At 43.0% G+C, this 26,805-nt stretch overlaps 1 protein-coding gene across 1 annotated transcript; it reads right to left on the minus strand.

Annotated features, from left to right (window-relative positions):
• Positions 1–5,886: 5,886 nt before the first annotated feature.
• Positions 5,887–26,277, minus strand: ZNF365 (zinc finger protein 365; the record flags this gene model as incomplete). Its single annotated transcript, XM_080823699.1, has 4 exons — positions 5,887–6,148; positions 6,917–6,954; positions 13,291–13,471; positions 25,535–26,277. The coding sequence occupies 4 exons, from the start codon at positions 26,275–26,277 to the stop codon at positions 5,887–5,889; spliced, it is 1,224 nt and encodes a 407-aa protein (XP_080679825.1).
• Between the last annotated feature and the right edge of the window lie 528 nt (positions 26,278–26,805).

Genomic DNA, 26,805 nt, shown 5'->3' on the forward strand with positions numbered 1-26,805 from the left:
GCCCCATGTTGGGCTCTCTGCTCAGCGGGGAGCCTGCTTCTCCTTCTCTCTCTCTGCCTGCCTCTCTGCATGTTTGTGATCTCTGCCTGTCAAAATAATTAAATAAAAATCTTTAAAAAAAAAAAAAAGAATCCTGGTTCCCTTCACCAGCCCCGTGTTTAGGATTATATAAGAAATTTCAGCTATGCTCTCAAGTTATAGGTAGACTTAAATAGGGATAAAATCAAAAGGGTGCATTCTTGAGAACGAGGGAAAAGGCTACCCTGCCTTGAACAAACACAAGGGATTGAGATCTAGAAATCAGCTGTTTCTCTATGATATATCCAATCAGGTAAATGCAGTGCCCCTCTCATCAGTCTGCAAACTACTGACTCGAGGTGTCCAAAAACGTGTGTCCTAAACTCTGACAGATCTGAAACTCTGAAATTCCTTGCCAAGCTAGGGTGTTTCTGTTATAAGGAAGGTATCTAGAGATTACAAAGTGGTGATATTTATATTCCCCCACAGCAGTCTGCATTAAAGAGGTGCAATTTTTTTTAAAAAAGATTTTATTTGTTTATTTAACAGAGAGAGAGAGAGAGATCACAAGTAGGCAGAGAGGCAGGCAGGGTTGGGGGGGAAGCAGGCTCCCTACTGAGCAGAGAGCCCGATGCAGGGCTCCATCCCAGGACCCTGAGATCACGACCTGAGCCGAAGGCAGAGGCTTTAACCCACTGAGTCACCCATGCGCCCCTAAAGAGGTGCAATTATTGATAACAAATATAAAACTGAATTGTAGGACATTGGGAACCATTGTGCGATCAACAAATACACAGACTCAGGGCCATTTTCTGGGACTCTTGTCAAAGAGATGGCACAGTGGTGAAAAGAGCACAGGCTGAGATTCGGGAAGATGGTATTCTGGCTCTCACTCCGGCTCTATCATGAAGGAGCTCTTGGGCCCTGGACAACATTTCTCAATAATTAGAAGCCCCACCTTCATTGTAAAATATGGTGAAGTCACGTTCTTAAGTATCATCAGGAAGCAAAAATCAAGTATCATCAAAACCACCTGAAAAATGCTTGAGGAAGGCATGATATTGGCGCCTGATATACCACATGTCATCTCTAAGTCCAATGTTGCCCTCCTCCCCCAGCACTGGACAGCATTGCTGTTGACTCAACTGAACACCAGGTGAATTAACTGGCTTGCACTCAGGAGCCACACTGTACCAAAAAGGCATACTGTCTCTTGAAACACTGAAACCACGTGAGGTAAGATGCTTCCCAAGAAGTACATGGTCCCGACTGAGGCAACAGGGCCACATTTCCCCTGATAATGTTTCTGCACATACTAAGAGAAGAAAATGATACCTCCTCATGCCTAACCACCTCCAGTGCATTTCATGGGGTTAGCTGTGGAAACACATCACGGGAAAATTCACAAAGTCCACATCAGTGGAGTAAAATTTCCAAAACCAGTTTGTCATGTCCACATTGTTTGACGCAGCCAACATTTACAATAATGTAGTATCAGCACTTATGACAGAACCCCAGGGCTCACTGTTATTTGAAGACTCCAGTCCAATTCCCTACCCAAAGTAGAGTCCCATCAACCACAAAGGAGGGAACTGCACAGAGACACAGAGCTAGCTCACTCTTCACGAGATGACCTCCTCTGCATTGCACTTAGATATGTTTTATTGAATGACTTAATGTCTGCTTCTGTAGAACTCTCATTGACTGATTTTCGTAGTGCCTTGCATACACGCACAAAATAAGTATCCTTGCATGAGACAGTACTTCAGATATTCAGGGATAGCGATCATGTCTCCTCTTCCCACAGGACATGGGTATCAAAGCTCCCATTCACCATCCCCGACACCTGCCTCCACATTTACAAAACTTACCAGTGTCCCCACTACAGCGTAGGCAGGAGAGCCAGGCCTGCCTGTATGTAAGGTTCCTCTAAGAGAAAAGCTCATTTCTTGGAATGGCTTAGAAGGTCTTAGAAAAATGGCTACAAATGTAGAGTAAACACAGCATAGTGCTACAGATTAAAGATCCTTTTCTTTTTTTTTTTAAGATTTATTTTAGAGAGAGAGAGAGAGTGTGTGTGTGTGTTAAGGGGAGGGGCAGCAGGAGAGGGAGAGAGACTCTCAAGGCAGACCCTGCTGCTGAGGGCAGAGCCCGACACAGGGCTCAATCTCACAATCCTAACCCCAAATCAGGAGTCAGACCCTCAACCAACTGCGCTACCCAGGCATCCCAATCTTTGTCTTAAATGAAAATTTCAGATGTTTCCATTTTATTGATACAGAACATGGAAAGAAAAGAATGAAAAAAAAAAAAGAAAAAATTCACCACCTTAATTATACACACACACACACACACACACACACACACACACACAATTCAGTGTCTAAAGCTCCCCGTTATTTAAATTTTGAAATGTTTCCAGGGTTTGTGTTTGGGCCTGCATGTTTGCCATCTCCAGAATTCATTTTTTAAGGATCCAGCCTAAACAGAATTAAGATACTGGGATTTATTTATGTTTTCTAATGCCCAGAGATAATCGAGAATATTACAGTTATCTTTCAAGAACACTATATGACCTGGTGAATCCATCAACTTTAACACAAGTAAGTGTAAGAACAGACTAAGGTTATCTCCTTAAAAGCTCTAACAGCTCCTAAACAGATGGCCTCCCCTAAATTTTCCCAATTCCATGGCTCTTAAAGGACAAATGGCTAAGTAACTTACTAGTGATATACAGTAGTTCTCTTATCTATTGTAATCACTCTCTGGGTCTTGCAATGACTGAGATGTATGGCCTATATAAGCTGGGATGTACACTGTGAAATCTGTCCATGGTTTTTGCTCAGAGTTGCCAAGTTTAAAAATAGAGTGTAGGAAAATTACTCATAGTGTGGAGGAAGATGGGAGAAAAGCACAAATGGGCTTTTAATGAGGACTTCTCAGTGTGAACATATGTAAAAAGAACTTTTAGATACAGGCATTGTGATAAATAAAAACGATCCAGCTAAGTTCTCAGGAAAGCTTATAGGTACAAGATCATGGTGATTATATGTACAGTGAACAGCTTATTCATGAAAAACCATTTTGTTCACTGTTCAACGGACCAGCACACTTGGCTCCCCAGAAACATTTCAACTAGACAAAACATACCAACACATTAGTCATAAATATAGCTTTATTATTATAATATTTATTTCATAATCTAAAAACTTTTTCTTTTCAATTCTGGGAAAAGAACATTCCAGATTCCATAAAACTGATCTACCCTGCAGAATGCTAGAAAACAGTGTCTTAGCAACCTGAACTTTGCAGTTGAAAATCTATAACCTAGTTTGGGAATAAAAGAATGAAAGACGAGTTCAAAGAAAAATTTCTTCCTTACAAAAAGAATAATAAAATTAGATCCATTCTTCAGTTTAGCCTTGAACATGTTTTCCCAGGAACTTTGGTAATTTCTCCAAAAATCAACTCGCAGGTTGACTGGCCATGTGGACAAAAAATATATATATATTTAAAAATAAGACCCAAGTGGGACATAGAACATGGCCCAGGCCATGGCATATAAGTGAAATATCCCCTAGAATGAGCCAGCTCCCACGTTCAACAGCAAATTTATGTCTCCAAGGAAGCACAACATATATAATGCATTGCCTTGTATGAAGGTCAGAATTTAGTTGGAATTAAAAAGAATTTTTTAATATAATCTTAAAAGTCATTTGTCTTGTGTAATGTACATCAAGTAGATATGACCTTATGGTGCTTTCTGAAGATCACAGAGTACCACTGTCAAAGAGAGCTGTCATGCCCTCAAGGTGTTATTAAATAAAAACTGGAAATGTAGGTTATGTTAAATAAAATGAAAAAAAATCTGGCTCTGCTGCCTTTAAAAACAAGCTGTTGTCGTTGCACACACGTGTTACAGGACAAAGGGCATGCAATACAACTAACGAGTCAATTTTTAGTATGTAAAAGGCTAGAGTGCAATCATGGTATAAACGTCAATAATATATAACTTTGGAGGAGATTAACTCTCCAAATAAACAATAATTGTAACACTACAATTTTTACAATGTTAGCCTAAACAGTGATATTCACTTCACAGCAATGTTTTTTCCCCACTTGATAGTTGCCTATACACCAGACGAATGGCTCACCCCCGTGAGCCAGATGTCAAAGTGAAGGTTCAAAAACCAACATTTTCACTATGATAGGTTCAAAATGTTCGTATAATGATAAGTTACACTTTCAAACTTACTGGCATTTTAAGTAACTGCATTATACCTATTTTTAATGCATTGCTAATCTGATGTTTATTGCAATAGCAATCATTCTATTAATGTTAATTAGGTTACAGTTTTAATTTTCAAAGTAAGAGAATTCAGCTTACATGAACTAATGTATATAGTTTAAAAACCACCCATCACAACACACACCTTTTGCATGAGTATTTAAAAATAAATTATTAATATACCTGACATATATATTTTGTGTTATATATATATATGTATATGTATACATTTGTGGACATAACTACTCTTTTTTCCAGAAGGATGTCAGCACTTGTAAACTCTGCAGAAGACCTGATGATATTGTTAACGTCAAAAAAAAAAAAAAAAAGTTTAACATGGAAATTCATTCTTGAAGAGAACATAAAGCAAGAGGCTCTTAACAGATGGTTCTTTGTGGAAACGAAGGCTATTTTAGGGAGGGACCGGAGAACAGTCTCAGACTGTGGATCCCACATGCACCGTTTCAGAAACTACTTTAGAAAGCAGTGTCCAGTGAAAGCTTCAAACACCTGGTTGAAAGGTAAGGACGTATATTTAGTCATCAAAGGGCACAGAAGCAGCGGGAGGTGGAAAAGTGAGGCCAGCAAGGGGACAGGCATGTCCACAGCCCACAGTGGCTGCTGCTACTCCCAGGGAAGCAAGGAAGGCCTGAGTCACGTCTGCAGCATTGCCAGGCGCTGGCTCACGGGGCACTCACTAGACGTGCCGTCCGCTGCTGTTCCAGCCCTTCAGACCCGGAACTGGTGATGGGTGTTGATCAAAGAGTTTCGTGGTTGGAAGGTTTTGATGGGGTTTTCCGTCCCAGCCACAGGCAACACTATTGGCTTTGAAGACAGAGGCTGCAGCTTGGTCTCAGGGTACAGAACACTCAGCTGAAGGAGAGAGCAGAGGCACCCCCAAATCAGAAAAAAGCACGCATCCAGAGAAACAACAAACCTGACTCGAACAAACTGGAAATGAGAACTGAAGTCGAAGGAGATGAGTCCCGGAAGCCACCCAAACACTGGAATCTTAATTAACCACAATAGTTGGGGAAACCGGAATCCTTATTTTGGGAACTTTCAAATTAATTGAGGGCAAAGTTAAAAACAAGTAAAAATATTATTGTTGCACTGCTATTAAGAGAACTTTGCATTCCTATTCTTTGTCCCACAATTTAGAGAGCAGTAGACACAGAAGACTTTTTTTCTAGTGCCCGACATCTGGTGTGGCCTTGGGCCTCGGCTGAATCACCCCCACACAGAACCCCAGATGCAGAAACTATTGGAGAGTGGTCTGTTTATTTTACAAGCTGGAGCTTTCTTTTAACTAAAATTTTGGAATAAGACAGTTTTGTTGTTGTTTTTTTTCCAGTTCTTTCTGTAACCTGCCTCTTGGTTCTAAAAGGAACCTGTAATAAATTTCTGGTTCCCCAAGATTCCCATTTGTTAAATTCTGGTTAATCCAGGTGCCTGTTTGGCCACGAAATAAACGTGTTCTGCCCTTCTTTTTTCCAATGTGTCTCATTATGGGATGTATCCCGAAAGGCATTACCGTTGGCCCCCAGAGCAACATTCTGCAAAGCCCGCCAATGACTCTTTTAGATGATGTTCACAATCGCTGTTGGCTTTTTTTTGGCCATTTTGGGCCTGATGTTGCCTTTCCGGCTAAACCCCAGAGGCTCCCCTTTCTTCGACGGTCTGCAGAGTTCTCTTGGGGACTCAGCCTGTTCGTGAATGGATTTAGCAGGCTGCATGCTGGCTCTGTCATCCTTGGCTTTTCTCAGGTAGCTCCTTCCTTTTGGATGGAAGTGGGTCTTGAGATCAGCGTGGTTACATGCAGGATGTGGGTGCCCTCTACTTCTACAGATGGTTGAGCAGAGGAAGATGAGCAGAAAGAAAGATTTTGTTTAGAACCTTAAAAAAAAAAAAAAAAGAAAAAGAAAAAGAAAAAAAAACCATCCACGGCACAATTACTCCCGCACACTGGAATGGCAGAAATGCTGCCAGTAAGTCAAATACAAATTGGTATTTTTCTTTCAAAAAGTCCTGTGGCTTTCATGAAATGATCTCATGATGCCAAATTCCCAGGGAGATGCTACTAGTTCTCTTACCAGTGACAAAACTGAGTCCCCCAAAATGGAAGGGACTCCCAGAATAATACATACAGTTGGTCTATGGAAAAGATGAGACCAGAATCCAAACCCCTGACTCATTAAGTGACTGTATATAGCAGTATTAGTCATGCAGCAATCATAAAATATGTGATTATGTGATTTCCGACATAAATTTATACATATATTTATATTACGTATATCTAACGTGGTATATATACTATATTAATACTACTATAGAGCTATGATGATTATACTATACCTCAGTAAGAGGAAGTTACACTACAGAATACTGTAAAAATACTGGGTACTAACATAGTGCCAGAAACTAATAGGCTATTAGCATAGTTAAAAGTTGTACCCACGATTTACAAAATTAGGTTCCCAGGCAGGTGAATTTTCATCGGAGACTCTCAAATCCATTTAGAATACAGATATTACATACAAAAAAAATGTAACAGGAAAGCACATCATGCAAACATAATCAAATGGCCCAAGTATAAAAAGATATACATACAGGCATTTGGGTTTCCTATTTGAGGAGATATCTGTAAGCTGAAGGAAAACAAATAAGAAAAAACATTACTTCGCTTAAAGGTTAGATTTGGCTTTAAGAATCTTTCTTGCTTGTATTTTTAAGAAAGCATTCCCATCAAGGAAGCCAGGAACTGTTATCAGTAGCACGGCCCGTGGCACCTTCCAGAACGGCAGGGAGCACCAACGTCTTGTGCTCGGCCTCAGCTTCCTCAGGGAGCCTCGGTGGCTCCTTGTTCTGAGATTTCCAAGAAGCCCATTATCGGTCCATCTAAAAAATTTCAGAATGTCAAAGAGCCCTCTCACAGAGCAACATTTGAAGAAACATGTTTTTTAATACTAGAATGATGCGCCATTATTTCTTGATTAATTCAGGCGGCATGTGCAGCTAATTTACTACAGCTGCACTTGGTCACAGTGTATCAACTAAAGGGAAAATTGGCATCAAATGTTTATTGCCTAAAATACATCATTTCTAAAGTGAGAGCATATGAAGACCAACTCCACAACTCCCTGGGGCCATCTATCATCGAGACTATGTTCCACTCCCAATGAAGTGTCTGCATGCCCTTTTGTGGCTGGGCTCAAATATCACTGGCAGAACAAATTGAGAACTATCATTTTGTGAGCCAGATGTCACCATTCCCTTCAGAGGCAAACCCAGTGTATTCCCAGCCTTCATTCCTGACCTCCCTCATGGAGCCTCTGCGAAAAGAAGTGCTGTCACAGCAGCAGGCCGAGACCCACAAAATAAGAGAATGACAAAGAAAACGTGCAGAAAGGGCCACCTTGGTGTTGGGGCCCAGAGTGGCCAAGACGCGAGTCTTATCACATTCAAACAATCAGAGAAACCGAGGTCAGCATAACAGGGTCACTCCCCCGGGTCCCCTGTCTGCAGTCAGAAGCATATCAGAAAGAAGCTTTCCTAAACAAACTTCGGAGGGCATGGCCCCGGGAAGGCAACGTCAGATTCCTGGTTTCTGCTTTCTGACTCAATCAAAAGTAAGTTTTGCCATTGACCCTGTTCATACTGGCTGGATTCAACAGGAGATTAATAGAGGTGGACAGAAAAGGGCACCTTCCTTGCAGGAAGGACTTGACATTATGCAATCTACAAAGAAGGTTGGACAGATGGCTCAGGCTGGCAGGTTCTGGGAAACCCGAAGGTTTTAGCATTTCCATCTTTCTGCCATGGCCCCACTACTACTAGTAAGGGTTTCTCAGCTCAGCTCCTGGAATGGACTTTAGTATTTGTATAAACTATTAAAAAAAAAAAAAAAAAAGCTTACAGAGTTTTTCTTCCTTTAAATTGCTTCCTTCTTTCTAAAGCTATTCTTAAGGCATAGCAAATTTTTTTCACTTTACTGTATATATGTATGTAAGCATACAGTTTGATGATGTGTTGCATATGTATATATAATACTTTTTGGAATTTTATGTAAAGTGTGTGTGTGTGTGTGTGTGTGTGTGTATTTACATGCATATGCATATCTTCTTCCCTGGGGAAAAGGCCAAAGATGTTATCTAATTCAAAGTGGTCCCTGACTTCCAAAATATTTTAAGAATCAAAACCTTGGTGCCTATGAATGCCTATGAATGTCTCTGATGGACCCTACTGGGACCTCGGGAAACTAGAGGAGTTTACTGTGTATTACGGAAAGGGAAATGCACAAATAAATACGGGTAGAGATGAGCCATCAACCTCACATATACCTATGTATATACATAAGTATCATAACTTGTGCAGGTCTATATGCCACACACTGGACAAAATACTGACTATATAAAACCACCACAATTAACCCTCAAAACAACCCTAGGAGGTAAGCATTTTCATCCCCATCCTACAGATAGAGAAAGTAAGGCCAAAAAGTTAAGTAGCTGGTTTGAAGCCTCAATGATTCACCAGTTTCAGAGCTGGGCTTCAAACCCAAGTTAGCACATTCCACGTCCAAGCAAGACTTCACGCTGCTCAGCGTCCTTAAGGAGCATGTGTTTGTGGAAGAGCAGTCTGTACACAAAAAGTTAAATGGAATCCGTGGCTGGATCCGAATTTCTCCAGGGATCCTACAGATCATGAGGCTTGGCTGGAGGTGGGGCCTCTTACCACGGTCCCCCCAGAACCTCACATGCTCTCCTCCCTGTGAACACAAGAGGCCGCTATTCCTTCCAGCCCCACAGCCTCTGGCAGATGGAAACCCTCTTCCTTCTTAGGTCCCATCATTTGTCTCCATTTTCTCATAGTCCAACTACTTTGTAGGAGGATGAAGATCAAGAGAGTCCTTAAGGAAGGTTCCAGGTTGGAAAAATACAAATAGCTGCATGGAGAGCCTATCTGAGTGCAAACATGGTGTCCCAAGTTGTTTCGGGTTGGAGAGACCAGGCACTGGGTCTTCCTCCCACCTCCTCTCTGTGTAAATAGTAGCCCTGTATACTCAACTGTTCAGGCCAAAATCTTACATTCATCCTTGATTCCTCCCTTTCTTTCACCTGCTAAAACATAATCCTTCAGCAAGTCCAACTGGTTTAGTCAACATTGTCCCCAGGATGTGTCCTATACCTGCCATTTCTTTCTACCTCCGCTCTCCCCAAGCTGCCATCCCCCCTTCCCCTGCTACACCATAATGGCCTTCTAGCCTTCTCGGTCCTGCACCCCTCTAGTCTCTTCTGCACCCAGCAGCCAGAGGGATTTTGCTAAAACACAAATCACCTCCTGCTTACAAACTTCCAACAGCTTCCCTCTGTGCTCTGGAATGGATCCAAACTCCTTATGTGACCCAGAAGCCCCAGCACGATCTGGAACCTTCTTGCATCTCCGGCTTCAGCTCATTACTCAAATATGCCAAGATTGTTCCCTCCTAAGCCACTTCCCAATTTTCACAGAGCCGCCTTGATCCTGTTATTCAGGTCACAGTCCAAATGCAGCCTCGTCTGCAAGGCATCTCCTGACGACGGAGGGACTCGCACACATTCTTACATTTTTCATTACAGGGGTTATCAGCCTCTGAGATCATCCTAGTTACTTGTGGACTTGTTTCTGGGGTCATCGCCCTCCTCATTCACCCTGTTCCCGCAGCACCCAGTAAGTGCTATATTCCCAGTAAACAGATAATAAATGAATGGCTGCTAGCCCGCCTTTACAACCTGCAGGAACTAAATGCAACACTTAATCTGTTTCATAACCTTCCTTTTGAGCAGGTCTGTGCGTGATTTTTAGCAGATGGGATATTAGGTCACTTTATGTCTAATTTGACAGCATTTTTTAGAGCACAAAGACAAAATATCAGAGTAAGCACGTTATGTTTTTAGAAATCAGCCAGGTGAAAAAGAACACAGATGCTCAAGGGAATTAAGGGGAACTACAGAGGCTGAAACATCATTTCAGAAGAGGCCTTTACTAAATATGAGGGGGAATTTTTCTAGGGCATAAAAGAATCTTAAAGCTAGAACACACCTTGGAAAGAAGCACGTCATACATCAATCTAGAGATTTCACTGCTGTCTGGAGGTCGTAAAGAGAAAACGAGGGGAGAGGACAGGCAGTGCCTCTCAGTGCAGCCTTCATGGCGAAGAAGAGCCAGGTTGGCTGGGGACGGCACTCCAGGCTGTCCTGAGCTGCAGCGTGGAGGGCCTGCGTCAGAATGTTCTGCTCTATCTCAGGGCGCACGGGGGCAAGGAGCTCTCCTGGGAGGGGCTGAGGCCCCAGAAGCCAGGGCTCCTCACTGCTCTGTGCCTTCACTAAGCTGGGCCAAGTCAGTCAATAAAGCGATGACTCGAAGCTTTTCCTGCTAAAAGCATCCAAGTTCTTCTGGGTGTGGAAGGCCACAGGAACCCTGGGAGGCCGGACTTAGCACTTGCATTACATCAAAGACAGTGTTCCTAATTTCATAGGTGCGTGTCTACTGTTAAGATTAAAGAGCTGAGGAAAAGGGAGAAAAGGTCTGAGGGTCGGCAAACTGCATGATGATGTGCTACGTATGGTTCAGAGAGGAGTTTGGAGGACTTCCATGAACACGGGGGACGGGCACCTCTGCTCGATCCTTCCAGAAACAAAGCGCCTCATTCTTGGTCTTTTCAGGGCAACGCATCCTCCCCCACAACAGTCACAGTCCGCCTCACTGCAGCCTGACCCTGTCCTACTCACAGACAGCTCTCACTTCTATATTCCCACCACCATCTTAGCTGCATTTTCCTTTATTTCACTCAGTCAATTCTTCCTCGGGTAGATCAAGTCTGATGAGGGCGGATCATGTCATGTTTGAGACACAGGAGGCATATGCATGGATTAATTCCCTGCTTATTTGTATGCAGAGTTGTGTGTGGACATGTGCGCCTGTAAATCTATGCATTTATGTGTATACATGCGTGTGCACATGCACATAACTTTGTACATACACAGTTGACTAGGAGAGGTGAGACCTGCCCAACCTCCGACGGCATGTACCATCACGGAGAAAAGACTCACTGGCAATGTCTCTTAAAAGATGTTTCATTTTCAAGCTGGAAAAATAAACTGAGCAGAGGAACGTGAGCACAGAAATATAAATAAGAGAGAGAATGACAGACTTCTTCTCTTCCTCTTTGCCTTCCATTGCTTTCTCTCTTTCTTTACGATCCTCTTGGCTTAGTACAGTAGATGTTTATCCATTTCTGGATTTGTAAACATTTGTAAGCCTAAATATTAAAACTATTCAGGCAACGTTTTTGTTTTAGAATTCTTAACCACCCAAGTCAGGTGATGATCAGAGAATTTAAGAGGCCAGAGACCCTAGCAAGCATCTAGTCTAACTGTTTCGTTTAATAGAAGACTTACAGGCCCGGGAAAACAAGGAGCAGGGCCGGAATGATCTGGAAGCCAGGCCTTCTCACCTCACATCTAGGCCCCGTGACCCCATGCTGCACACTCTCCTGGTAGAGAGCAGGATGGGGAGAAGGCAGGGAAGGGTTCAGAGTGTCCCTCCTGCCACACAGAGTTGGGACTGGACTCCCAGTTTCCCAAGAAGGTAAAAAAACAGAGGAGGGAAGTATAAGCTCCCTCTCAGGAGACCACAGACACCAACGGGAAAAGAATAAACATGTCAGGTGGCTGAAAGTGCCTTGATTACAGTTACTGGAACCTCACAGAAGTAACACACTTACTTTTTTCCCGTCCACTTTTATTCCTGACTGGAAAGTTCTAGAGCTCCCGTTCCTGCCCCGCTCTAAAGCTGAGTGTACGTTACAGTGAGATTGCATAACATTTCTTCACGTCTTCCTTCCTCCCTCTCTCCTTCATTCCTATTGACTGTCTGTCTCTCCGGCCTTCTTTCTTTTATCCCCCTGCTTGTCATCTCATTCCTTCTTTTGTTATTTAATGTTTCCCTTAAATCGTGGCTTCCAAAATGCTCAAACTAAACTTTTTAAACAACCAGTAGCAACTTTACCTACATTTCGGTTCGCATAAATGTTTCCTGTTTTTCTTTCCCTTATAGGTACAGTCCACTTGTGGGGTAAGTAAAAGAATCATTTTAAAATCTCTGGGAAAGGGATTAAGCATAAATAAAGTCAAACAGATCATGAAAATGTTATAAACCACTTTGGGGTTTCAAAATCCTTCCTTTGGCTTTATTACTAATACCCAAAAAACCTGTTTGGAGGGCAGACAGGACCACCCATCCCCCTCATCTCAAGGGTGGTTATTTACACCTCCTTCCACCCCCAAAGAGACCAGGGAATCCTCATCAAGCCACTTAGCAGAACCTGGACCTTCACCCATATCCACATCCTGTCTGGGCTCCAGGGGTTTCTTAAGACCCTGAAACAATATATAAACTTGTACACAAATATTTATTACAGAACTGTAACCTGTGAAATTTTCTAAGACTTCTTGAAAATCTACTTAAAGAATGTCTCACCTATTGAGACTATTGGATGGTGCTGCCCTTCCTCTAAAGGAAAAATAAAAAGAGGCATGCGGTTAGATTTTGCTGTTACTGAGAAAGGCCAAAGCTTTCTTAAGAGCCCCTTAAAGAGCTCCCAAACAGGGCAATGATACCGTCCAGTCTACTTGAGTACCAAGGTTGGGGCCGATGATTTCTTCGGCCACTTCCAATTCTATTATTCTTTAATATAAAAAATACCTCTACCTATTTCTCTTGGTGTGGAGTGGTCAGGTGAAGACAACCATGTATCCGGAATTTCGCTAACTTCTAGGTAGGTGTCTGGGCTTCACTGTATCACCTCATAACACAGGGATGACTGGTGCTGATGTCTAGAGGTTTCCCCAAAGTCATTCCCCAGCTCCCCTTTCCTCTGTCCTTGACCCAATCTCGCCATACCCAAGGACTTCCAACATGGTGGCTGGACCTGTGTGACTTACCACGTGCTCACTGATGTCTCGGCAGAGGCCAGCGGCCTGCTGGGTTTGATAGTACTCTAACTGCTTTTCCGCCAGCTCTACCCGTTGCAACAGATTCTCAATAAAGTCCTGGAGCCGAGCTTTCCCTTGAACCTCCTTCTCAGCTGCTGCTTCCAAGAAATGGTTGAATGTAACGACTTCTCTGCAAGGCAAAAGTGTCAGAACACAAAGCAGAGAAATGAGACAGGAATTCATTCCTTCAGCACGTACTTACTGAGAGCTGACTATGTGTCGGGAACTGCCCTGGGCAGCGTGCTCGCAGCAATGACAACAGAGGTAACATGGTGTTTTGGTGATTACATTTTGAGATTACATTTCAGTACAAAGAGAGGGTCATCATCGAATATCCAAATAAATATCTGGGCCAGGAGTGGTAAGTGCTAGGGAGAAAACTGAAACTGTGTGCAAGGGGACAGAAAGTAACAGAAGGAGGGATAGCGTGAGTGGTATTTCAGAAAGGGATCAGGGACCACTTTCAGCATGGGGAAAAGAGGGGACCAGATACCTGAAGAAAACAAGGAGTAAGCCAGGAAGGTTCATGGGGAGGGTAAACCAGGCCTTTATGAGAACAGGCAGACAGGACGGCTGCCTGGCTTCAGGCAGGGACTGGGGAGGACAGAAGGAGCAGGGGCCACTGTGACGACTCCAGATTTTCTTATAAATGAGATGGAAAACCAATGGACACTTTTGAGAAAAGTTCTAACTTACATTTTAAAAGTCTAGCTGCTGGGGGAGAAGAAAGCACAGGGAGGGAAGGTATGGAAACGAAAGGGCATGCTGAGCACTGAAGGGTGTAAAATGAGTCATCTTGTCCAATTACGCATTTTTGAGCTAAAAGTGAAACAGTCCAAGAAATGTCATTCTGAGGTAGACTCAGGGTCCACCGGGAAAGCTATGTTAGCTAACAGAGGAGAATGCACATGCAGATTGCCCTTCCCCTAAAAAGTTGAGCAAAATATCTCAAACAATATTCATTTACCCACATAACTGTCATTTATAGACCCAGAAAAATTGTAATAACTTTATTACTATTTGATATCCTTTTATTTCTAATGCATGGATGAAAACAACACTCTCCTGAATTATAATGAAATTCATTTAGATTCAAATACATGAGGAATATAAAGAAGAAAATACCATCTGAAACCCCGTCATCCTGAGACCACCACCTGTAACAATTTGGTAGCCATTCTCACCAGCAACACTGCACACGCGTGGGGGCGTACACACACACACACACACACACACACACAATCACACACACACAGGTGCTTGGCCTGAGAATTCTCAGCACCAGGTAATCAGCACGACCAACATATTATCACAACTCTCTTCATCCCATTCTCTATAAGAAATTATAAAGAATAAAGATCCTTTCAGCCTTCCCCTCTGTATGTCCTGCCATGCACACCACCAGGGGTAATGAATGCCATCATTTTACCACCTGTTGGTTATAGTACTTCTTGTATATGCCTTCAGGATCTCTCTAGACTGTCAAGAAGTACCCCCTCCTTTTTCTGGCCACGTTCAACATATGCAGAACCAAGATTCTAAAGACTGCTCATTCTCCTCCCAGCCTCTTTCATTTCAGATTAAGAAATCCCAGTTTAAAAACATCTAACCTCAGGCAGTTGTTCTAGATGGTTGATGAAATCCACTGCCGTCTCTGCACCTTCCACTCTGCTCCATAATCTCCTGAGAGCAGGACTTCAGGTAAGCCCGACCCAGGAAGTTTGGCAGAAGGTTTTTGCAAAAAAGGGGTTTCTTGCTCCATTATTTTGTACAACCAGTCAGTGACTCGCTTTTACAATTAGCTGTGATTTTTTTTTTCTCATGAATAAGTTACACTTGGCTACACTGAAACCTTTCTGAAACTTCCTTCAGAGTCAAACATCTCTGCAAAACCTTGGAAATTACTATATTTATATATTTATAAGAATAGAAAGGAGATGGTTCTTTTTTTTTTTAAGATTTTATTTATTTATTTGACAGACAGAGATCACAAGTAGGCAGAGAGGCAGGCAGAGAGAGAAGGGAGGAAGCAGGTTCCCTGCTGAGCAGAGAGCCCGATGCAGGGCTCGATCCCAGGATGCTGGGATCATGACCTGAGCCAAAGGCAGCGGCTTTAACCCGCTGAGCCACCCAGGCGCCCCGAGATGGTTCTTTGTAATGCATCACAGAACTGCTTATCATAGTAGCCCCCTTTTTTTCCCCAGTTTCCTAGCCAGGATCAAACATAAACCCCAATTCCATAATAATTCTAGTATTTTTCAGTAGCTAAGAAATACTCACATAAAAGAAATGAATCCCTTTGGAAAGGAGCTTTCTCCCATCATCAAGTCTCAAGTTAATTTCCAGATGTTTCCGTATGAACCCAGCATGGAAGAGGTGCGTTTTCCAAGCCGTGCAGGCCACAGACACTGGCCAGTTTTCAAGCTCTACTGGCATTCAGCTTTGATCTGCCTCTAAGTAACCTTACCTAGCCGCAAAATAATGGATGGAGGGTCCATCCGGTTGCTACGTCCAGCATGCCACAGCTGTTCATGGCTCCAAGGAATGGTTGGGATCCTTTAGATGGAGCTCAAAAGTACCACTAGAACACAGAGCCCGGGAAATGGCTATGCCTTCCTCTTTCCGACAAAAAGGCTTCCATTCATTCAGAGTCAAGTCCGTTGTAGAAACTTCACAGGTGATAATTAGGTGATATTCGTAGATGACACCTGAATCATGACACAAGTCTCCAAACTGTACTTATCAGGAAAATAGCCAAAACCCACAACCCTCTCCCTTACCCAAAAGAAAAACATAGAAAAAGAGCCAATTTTTTTTCCAGTTCATTTTGGTTTGTAATAAATAAATAAAATTAAAATAAAATTAAAATAAATAAATAAAATAAAATTTCCTCATTACAGAAATATTATTTACATTTATTTTGGGAAACATAAAAATTGACCTATTGAAAGATCTAAAACTGAGCAAGGACCAAATCAGCTTTTTTGTTCTCTGCTTAAGCCCATCATTCAATAGAATACATGACACATATTATTCACTATGTATTTGTTGTAATGAGCATTTTAAAAGGACAAGGAAGAAACAAAAAATGACCCACAATTCCAACACTCAGAGTTAACTACTATCAACATCCTAGTATATTTTTCCAGTCTTTTTTTTCTCTATGCATATTTACTATGCGGGGGTTCTCAGGCCGTAACACTTAAAATGTAAAACAGCAATATTTGACAGCTTAATCCCACAGGATTAATATCTCAAAAGCAAGAAAACAACTCTGAGTGCAATACAGTTCATGGCTGTATTTTTAAATCATGGAACGTTTTGCTACCGGTTCTATGTAAAACTTTTGCAAATTAACATCAACGCTCCTAGCTGATCCTGAGATACTATGTCACGTCGAAGAAGAGAAGCATCTTTTTCTAACGTCTCCCTCACCCAATTACCTGTGCCCTGAAGCTGAGACGTTAACACCCTTTGCATTTTTCAACCAACCTGGCGTCAATACTAACGTAATTTCAGTTTATGAGTGGTTCACATCAACCAAAAAAAGAAAGAAAGAAAAAGAAAAGATAGAAGAAGTCCGATGATTTCATTTTAAATACGATGTTATATCAGACGATGGCTGGAAAAGTGCCTCATGCTGAGACTATGTTTGGGTGGATTAGATAAAAACGGTTACCAAACCCAGTGACTAATTGGGGACCAGCCTGTGTGTACAACTTCAGGTTCCCCTTTCACATCCTGTTCAATCTGGACTAACAACATCCAGAAACATTTCCTATTTCCCCAGGGAATCTTGGGAATTTCCTGAATGAAAAGGAATGAGGTTTAACCACATTGAATTTATAAGCACTTTAATAATTAGACCAAACCGTCGAATAGCCATTCAAAGTAGAAGAAAGACTAATGGGTTTCAATATAAGGAAGAACAAGATATTCACTGATAGGATTTCAGATCTCATATCTTGATGAATCTTGAAGACACTACCAGTTGTCAACTTTTGGCATAGTAGCCAAGCAGAATATCTTCTGTTCTCTGAAAAAGCTATTAAAGTACCCCTCCCTTTTCTTACTACATATATATGTGAGCTTGGATTTCCTTCATCTACTTCAACCAAAAGATTTGCAACAGAAGAAATGCAAAAGTAACAAGGTATAGCTGCCTTCTATTTAAGTCGGATATTACAAATATTTGCAAGACCTATAAAACCATGCGACTCCTGCTAAATTGCTTTTAGGAAAACAGTTATTTTTATACAAACATGTTATTTATGCTAACAAGCAATAGATTTATTATTTTTACATAAATTATTAACTTTTTAAAATTTTTAAGTTTTCCTTTTTTTGTAATATTTTATTTATTTGAAAGAAAAAGAGAGAGAGAGAGAACACGAGTGGAGGTGAAAGGCAGGGGGAGAGGGCGAGAGAGAAACAGACTCCCCGCCGAGCAGGGAGCCTGTGATGCGGGGTTCGATCCCAGGACCCTGAGATCAAGACCCGAGGTGAAGGCAGACGCTTAACCAACTGAGCCACCCAGGTGCCCCTAACTTTTCATTTCTAATACAGTAAATATTGATAGATAAAACTCACGCAAACAAAACTTCTGGGGGTCCTCAGGTATGTTTTTTTTAGCAATATAAGGAGAAGGGGGGCCAAGGAGTCTGAGATGCTGCCCCACTGGGTACAAGTGCTCCTGAATCTCAGAACACGGGAGGGGGGTGGGCAGTGAGGTCTGCAACCCCAGGAGGATGTGGTCACAGTCTGCACATTTATTTATTCTGCTATTTTGTAACTCAACAAACATTTATTGAATGTTAGCTAGTACTGGGTTTAGCGCTGGGGCTTTCGTGAACCCACGGCTATCCTTGAGAAGCTGACTGCCGAACCCGGGGTCAGCCCACATTTCCTGGGAAGGACTGGGAGTATATATTTCAGGGTCTGCAGGCCATCTGGTCTCTGTCACACTTACTCAACTCTCCCTAGCACACAAGAACCACAGGGGCTGTGTAACAATAAAACTTTATTTACAGACACTGACATTTGAATTTTGTATAATATCTATATGTCATGAATTATTTTTCTTTCGAGTTCTTTTTCAAATTAAAAATTCTTAGCTCACAAGCTCCTCGAAAACAGGTAGCAGGCTGGATCAGGCTGGTGGTGTGCTAACCTAACCCTGGATACAGTGGGAGAAGTGAACATTAAAAGAAACAAATACTGAAATAAATATGTAATTACAAAGCTGAGCTGAATGACTAAGAGAAAGAATAACACGATGCCATCTGAAAGAAGAGGAAGACACTTGTGTGGTTTTATTTTAGGTTCTCAACCCTGTGACCCAGAATACAGGGGGAAGACTGGAGGGCCAGATGGGTGAGAAGACAGAGGGAGCCCGTGTGAAATCCCGTCAGGCCATGGTGCAAACCAGCTTTGGGGAAGCTAACTGATTCTACCTTACCTTCAGCCCGGTCTTTGACTTCTCATATATGTATTTTTTAAAAAGGTTAAATACAAGAGAACGCAAGGTTTTAAGCTTCGGTGGAAAATATGCTTATTTAAAATCAATATTTGGTACTAAAGAAAGAAATACCAGTATAGGAAAAGAAACTGGCCTGAAGCTCACTGTTATGCAGAATGATTCGCAGAGCTAGAAATCTGTCCATATCTTGAGATTCAGAAACGGAGGGGCACCGAGTGAAAAAGCCCTTATAGTGCAATCAAAGCTTTATTTAGAAAAAGTATTTTTCCCCCATGCACTCATCCATTTACAGGACAGCCATAAGGTCTGAAACATTGATAATATTTAATTTTTTACAGATCAAACCCTTCCATTTCTTCTTCTGAGGTGGGTTAAAGACAGGATAATTCAGAAAAATTTTAAAGATACACTGTCATGGGATGAACCCACTCTAGAAGCAGGTGTAGAGACAGAGGGATTACATACATTAATGCACTGTGGTGTTCGCTACAATGTTACATAGCCATCGAACCCTGCACTGTTAATAGGAGACAACACACTGATCATATCATGTACTGTAATTTACAATTACTTCCCGATGTTTCCAGCTTTCAGGGCCATCCTGCAGCCTGATGTCCCCCTTGGGCCTCATAAATGCACGTCACCTCCCTCTCCGCTCCAGCACCAGGGATCTCCCTTCATTCTGGCTGTGAGTCAGATTCTAATTTCTGCCCACGCCGTTTTTCCACTAGGGTCCCTCCCCTTGCCTTTCCCTAGCCCCCGTTCTTAAGGAGTCTTCTGACCTCAGGGCTCTCCCGTTAGGAAGCTTCCCCACACACGCCTAGGTGTGGGTGACCTGCTGTGTTCTCCCGCAGAACGTTGCACCCTGTCACAACGCACACTGCAGAGAGGACTAGTCATGCCATGTACCCCATTCCGCTGGGACATCTGTGTGGTCAGGGACCTTGCCGGCTCTTTCACTGTGGTCGCCCTTGCACCAAACACAAGCCCAGCACACAATAGGGGCACAACAAATTTCTGCTGAGTGCGTGAAATGTACAACCCATCTCTAGGTGAAAATCATTAACTGACGAAAAGAGCCTGAGGTTTCTTTTTATCTTTTTCTAGACAAGTACGGGGGCATAAAACCAAAAAGTAATCCACAATACAGGTACCTCCCACAGGACCGAGGGTGGGATCGAAAATGGATGCTTCTCTTCCATTCTTAAACAACACTTTAAAATCAGCTTCTCCTCCCAAAGGCAAAGCTCTACCAAGTTATTTAAATTTCATTTTACATTACTGATTTATGAACCTCTTTGGAGGTATGTGAAATGGTAAAAATACCTCTGGCTAAAAATAGGCTAGCTATTGATCACAGAGCACCTCAGACAGACCGCGATGTCAGCCGCGAGGCAAATCCTGAAGCTGGAGTCCACCGCCAGCCGGTGCTGGGAGCTGGGCTGCTGACCTGGAGCTCAGGGCTGGCTCCTGCGTACCCCACGGGACACCCCCCCCCCCCGGTGGAATCGGCACCTGTGGCACATCTGAAGCCAGGCCATCTCTACTTTTGTTGGCCCCTGGCCTCAACTTTCTCTCTTGGCTTCTTTGACAAAACCAAAACGTATATAGTTCTCATTAAGAGCTTAAAAAATACCTTTAATGAGAAAGTCAAATGACTCTTACTGGTACTAAGTGGATCAACACTACATCTAAGCCCCTCAGTCCAGAGAGAAGGCGACTGACACTAGACAGACTGGGAAAAACGGAATATTCTCCTTGGTCTCCAGCCTTTAATCATCCCGAACAGGACATGTTTGACGTCCAGTTTTTCCTACATTATTTTTAAGTCTGCAGGGAAAGCAGCCTGGAAAGAGAGGACCTCATTTACATAAACACACTAAAATATGGAGCAAACAGACCCCTCCCTGTCCCACTGAACCCTACATGTAACGTGATTTTTCCTGGCCTGTTTCCTAGCTATGGATCCATCTGGAGACCAAGTTGTTACTGCTTTCGCTGATCAAAAATAGGAATGCTGTAATTAAGTGGCAAGAGGGTTTAGCTGTGCAAAGCAAGTTACCAAGTCAAACTTAACTTTAAAAGTCCAGCATCCCACAGCAAGCTTAGGATAGAAACCTAAATGCCAGTTACCTGGCTCAGGCCACCCTTTATGCCTCTTTCATCATGTCCCTAAGGATCCATTTAACATTTAATTTTACCTTCTGGCCTCTTACTGTCATGAAAGCAGAAACGGAACTCACCTGCTGTACTACCTATGACCTAGAACAGTACCTGGCCCTTGGCAGGGACTTAGTGCGAGGTTTGTCTCCTGGGCTGACTCCCAGCAGAGAGCAGGGCAAATAATGAAGGAAGAAGGGAAGGATTGATTATCTCTATCAGACTTTGCAAGGAATGGAGATGAGACAGAATTACAAAGGGGCCCCTCATCACAATCAAGGGCTGGCTGTGGCACATGCTCCACTTTGACTGGCCATGGACATCCAGAGAGTCAAGTTAAAAAGACCTGGCCCGGTATTCCAGAAGCTGAATAGCATAACCACACTTATGACGCCAGCATTTCCCTATTTCCCAACACCTTTGATGCCAGCTGACATTTGCTTTAATCTCATTAAAGAAATAAATGATGTCACCATAGCAGTTCTCTCAAAACAGCAAGGAAGCCAGCCCATTCCAAAATGGGCCAGATTCAGTATTACATAAGTCTTGACGCTTTGGGCAAATACCACATTTTCAAAAGTCTGGCTGAGACACAGTGAATTAATGGAAAAAGCACTCAGCAGAGAGACAGGGAATATGGGTTTCAATTTCAGCTGTGCTACCAAATTTTTGTCCTTGGGCGAGTCATTCCACTGCTCTGGGCCTTATTTTCCACTTCTGTACAGTGAGCGTGCCATCCTGAAGGAGACAGGAGTGCCCTTCAGTTCCCAAACCACACGATCTCCCCAGGCGCCCTCTCTAACAGTCTTTCTTCTCCCTGCTGTCCCTTCGACGTCACTCTCCTCTGGCCACTGATGCAAACACTGCCCTTCCTCCTTGCTTTCTCAGCATGGCCGCTCCGCATTAAAAAAAAAAAAAAAAATCGTTCTTTAATGGTTTTTCAACTTGAAACCATGCCTTGTATTTAAGCACTTGTTCAACTACCTTGGGTCTGAACATGGACATGATCGCAGGATGTTTTATTCTTCCTATGTAGGATGTTAGCTCCTTAGAGGAAAACAGCATGAGTTTTATGTTCCCCATATACACCTAGCACAGTGTTGGGCCCATCACGGGTGCTCGGGTAGGGCTTCCCAGTCTCACCAGAGGGAGGTACAGAAATACTTGGGATTAGCGGCATTACATGGGTGTGCTCCAAACCTTGGATGACTGACTCAACCACAACTCAGTTACCATCCAAGTCCGTCCTTTCTTGTTAAGGGATACCTTACCGCAAGGTCGGCTGGGATTGATTTACCTGATTATGGGCAGTGCTACCTTGTAGCTCTGAAAACTCCTGAATAAGTAAATACCTGCTTCGGTAGGACTTGTAAAGTTACAGAGACTTTGTGAAGATGACAGGCAACAGCTCCCTTGGATTTGTGCTCCAGAGACTTATAGACACCTCTCTCCAGAGGTACAATGAGACTCACCAGCGTCAAAGTACAAGATACTACCTATCCAACCGATCTCCTCTGTTAGAGTTCACTTAGGCCTTCTACAACGCATGGTGATTCAGCCTATAGACGGCTTCGGGGCAGAAACGGCCCTGGAGTCTTTCATTTCAGTTTGAAAGAAAGGATTTTAAAGTTGAGAGAACAAATCTGTAAGCAGAAGAGCCTCATGCAAAATCCATAACCAAGTGAGCCTCCTAAGCCTCACTTATAAGGCTTTTAAAGTTGATGGAAAAAAATCCGTACGCAAGAGAGCCTCAAGCAGATGTTCGGGTTTTTTTTAAACGGAATCTCCCATCTGGGTCTCAAAGGGTCCCCAAGTTGAAGTCCACGTCGACTAGGACTGTAACCACCTGAGTTCTCTCACAAATGAGTCTTGAGAGCTCATTTGGAAGGGTTTAGCCCCTGGTTTGCTCTCTGGCCAAATAGGGTTGTCCCATAACTAAGAGGTCACCTCTTGGGTCCATGACACAGTTCTGTGAGGCTGGTGAGGAGGGAAGAGTCTTGTCTCAGGCAGGCAAATCTAGTCAAATGAATTCGGTTTCAATGGTGTGGCAGATGGGCGGCTGACTTGCTCTCCATCACCATTTTGGGGGCAGGGGCGGGTGTCAGGGAGGTTGAACACCACAGACCCTGACGGAGCTGGCCACAGTCACCCTCTTAGACCAAGAGCTCCAGTGTCCTTCCTGGAAACAAGACTCTTTCAGTGTTATTTTATGTACAGAAAGAGTGATTATTTGAGACTTGAATACAGAAACTGACAAGCCAGGCCAAATGAAGGCTTAAAAAAATGAAGACTTTGTTAATTTTATGTTTAAAAGTTTAAGGCAGTTTCACTGTATTTTCATTTAAAGTTTTGGTTTTTTTTTTTAATGCTATTGCTTCCCCTCCTCCCCGGCTGTCCAAAATGACATACTAAAAACCAATTCATAATTTATCTTCAGATATACTCACAAAAACGTGAACAAAGATGTATGCACAAGGATGTTAACTGACACATTATTTTTAATACTAGGAAAACAGAACAAAACCGTTTATTCATTAATAGCAAACTGATGAAATCAGGCATGAATGCATTCATACCACAGAATACCATGCAAGAGCCAAAAGAGCCAAGGACATAATCCTATACTCAGGACCTGAAAGATGCCTGCAACATACTACATTAAAACAAAAAATACTCCATGCATAAGTGGCAGAACAGTATATGTCACGATTCCATTTGGGAGAATATAGTATGTCTGTGTATAAAGTACATATGATTGTATCTACATAGGAAAGCTCTAGAAGGACATTCACTGACCTAAACCATAGCTTTCTCTGGAGGATGGAGCAGGGTATCCTTGGAGAGGAAGGGACCCTTTTAACACATACAATTCTACCCTGTTAAATTTTTTTTATGAGTATGTATTACTTTTTCAATTGGTCCTCAGGTGCTAGCACTGGGTTAACATTATCATAATTGGTCCATGCATGGCCCACTTTTACAAAGTCAACCAGATATTCTTAATAATAAAGCACTTTTGAACTCACAACACCAAATAAAATTTAGATCCTTGAGAATAACTTAGATCTAACTATAGGATTCTCCCTGCCATCATATTGGCTTCCTTCCCAGCAACCACCAGCCCAAATCCCACATTTGTTATTACTTGTGTAATTAATAAGTAAAATATGACAAATCAATATGTGCAATCAGATTGTTTTCCTTTTAAATTCACTGCTCTTCAATCAAACAAACACCACAAATTTAATTCTAAGCTTTTCTTTGCACACAGGGGAACCCCTACTGCCATTTTTCCGGTGATGCAATGTTAATCACCCTGCTGGCCACAATGGGTCATCATGGCACTAACTTCCCACAGCGAAACTCCAGAAGCCCAGAGAGAAACATTTTTCATTACAGATCATTTCCCTAAAAGCCAAGTAAATTCATGGCTGATTCGAATCTGTGCTCACTAGGTAATTAAAAAAATTTCTAGTTGATCAGAGCAGGTTTTCCCTCTAGGTACAATGTAGGTATTTAGTGACACTAGGTAACGGTCTCTTTAATATATAGGGTTTCTCAGCCTCGAACCAAACAGAGAAGCTTTAACTACTACATTTTAAGAGATAACACAGGATAGAAGAGTGCTAGTAGACACGGAAAGTAGGAAATTAAGTCACTCTCTATAATATAGTCCAGATTATTTGAAACCTTCCTCCTACTTTATCCTAGGGTATCCATTTTTATGCTCTTTGATTCTACAAATTCTGAGCCTCCATTTAAAATTAAATCTAACATTCTGCATTTGGGAAATACACTGCATTACTAGGTAAGCTTTTCTAGTTTGAGTTGAAGCCATACTTATTGATAAGGAAATGCTTTTCCAAGTATGATGTCTTTCACCTCTATCTTGTGAAAACCACTTGCCAACTCTGTGCGAACAGGCCTGACTGACTCTAGTCATACCATTCTACAAAAAGAAAATTCTCAAACTAAAATCACAGAAGCCAGCAGGATCAGAAAGTCTCCTCTGGGTTTACTAATGTCGGCTTCTTCCAAATAAAAACTATAATTAAATGGATTCTCAGCTACCAACATTTAATTAACACGAGCAGATAATCCAAAATGGCAAAGCAGCCAGAATTACTGGTATTCAGAGCATATTTTTATACTTGAACAAGACAGCATCTCATGTTCTTGACTGCTACGCGGAGGCTACCAAGAAGGAATGGCTGGGCTAGAGCCCCCTCTCTGCCCACCCGCTCACCTCCCCCAGCTCACCAGCTAGTGCTGGGAACCGATCCCACCATGCATAGACCCCACTACTCCTCTCTCTCATAACGCACTGTCGTTTCCAAGGCGAGAAGGGACTGAATATTCTGTCTTTCCTGCTGCCGGCTCGCAGACTATACACAGAGGGGGTAAATAGTGTCAAAAGCCTTGTGGGTCCCGAGTTCAACTGTATCAGTGAGAAAGGTAGCCGAGGTACCTGCAAGCAATAAAAACCAATCCTGGCTTTACATGTGCCTGTACCCCGGGGGGAGGTGCTTAATGCGATGGCGCAGCACCACTTACTCTTCCTTCCGCAGTAGCTCCTCCTCGGACTCCGTCAGGCGCTGCCTGAGCGCCGCGATCATCTCCACCGCTACGTCCACCTGGCGGTTCAGGACCCGCTCTCGCCTCTGCACCTCCTGCTTTTTCTGCGTCAGCTGCACAAAGGCCGCCCGAACTTCCAACAGTTCGGCAGTTTTCTGGGCCAACTCTTTGGTGAGCTTATCGATTCTCTTCTCGATGGTCCTGTCCACGGCCTCGACCATCCGGTTGAATTTTTCTCGGACATGAGCCTCGAAAGCGGCTTTGGTGTCCGAGGTGGGCAGTCCGGGACTGGAGCGCGGCCCCTCCAGCGAGTCTGCACGCAGGTCCAGCGCCGTGTAGGTCTGCACGTAGGACACGGGCCGCTCGGCCACCACCTCGAATGGCTTCCTGTCCTTGGAGTGTTCGTGTGAGATGCTGTACAAGTTCACATAGCTGGGTTTCTGCTTCACCACGTGGCCGGTGCCCTGCAGTTTTCCCTGCTTCAGGGGTTCTGAGGAAGTGACTAGGTCTGTGTCTTTGAAGGACGGAAAGAGGCTGCATTTGGTCAAGAGGGTTCTTTCCTGGTAGCTGTGACTGAATTCCAGATGGGCCCTCAAGGAGGACAGACTTCTAAATCTGGTATGGTCTCCACACCTCGGGCAGCGGAATGGCAGGCACACAGCAACATTCTCGAAGGACTCCTGCCAGGGGTATCTGCTTTCCTCAAAAGCCTTCTGTTGCATTACTCTTCAAGTCCTGCACAGGGCAACATAAAACAGTTCACACGTCTGTTTAAAAAATGCTCCTGAAACACTTGTGGCCCGTTCATCAACACCACGGCAGAGGCCTTTGGCTTCAAATGCCTTTGGTATATAACATCTCACATTAAAATTAAAACCTACAATCCGTGGGCCAAATCCAGCCGCATTCACTCCTTTCTGCGTTGCCTACTGCTGCTTTTGCACTAAAGGCAAAGGTGAGTGACCTCTGCGGCCTGCAAAGCCAAAATGACTTATTCCTTGGCCTTTAGGAAAAAGCTTGCCAGCCTCCCCTCCCTCTGCCCACGATAAAGAAGGTGGATAACACTCTCTTTTTGCAGATGAGAAAACTGGAGCAAGGAGGTAAAGTAATGAATTCAAAGCCAGATGGAAAGTGGCAGCTCCAGAAGTGAAATTCAAGTTTCTTGCCCTCCCGAATTGAGTGCACTAACTGCAAATCTGTGCCCTATTTTACTGATACAACCCTGATAAGCATGAATTCCAAAAATGAGG

The sequence above is a fragment of the Martes martes genome (genome assembly GCF_963455335.1).
Source record: "Martes martes genome assembly, chromosome: 14".
NCBI lineage: Eukaryota > Metazoa > Chordata > Mammalia > Carnivora > Mustelidae > Martes > Martes martes.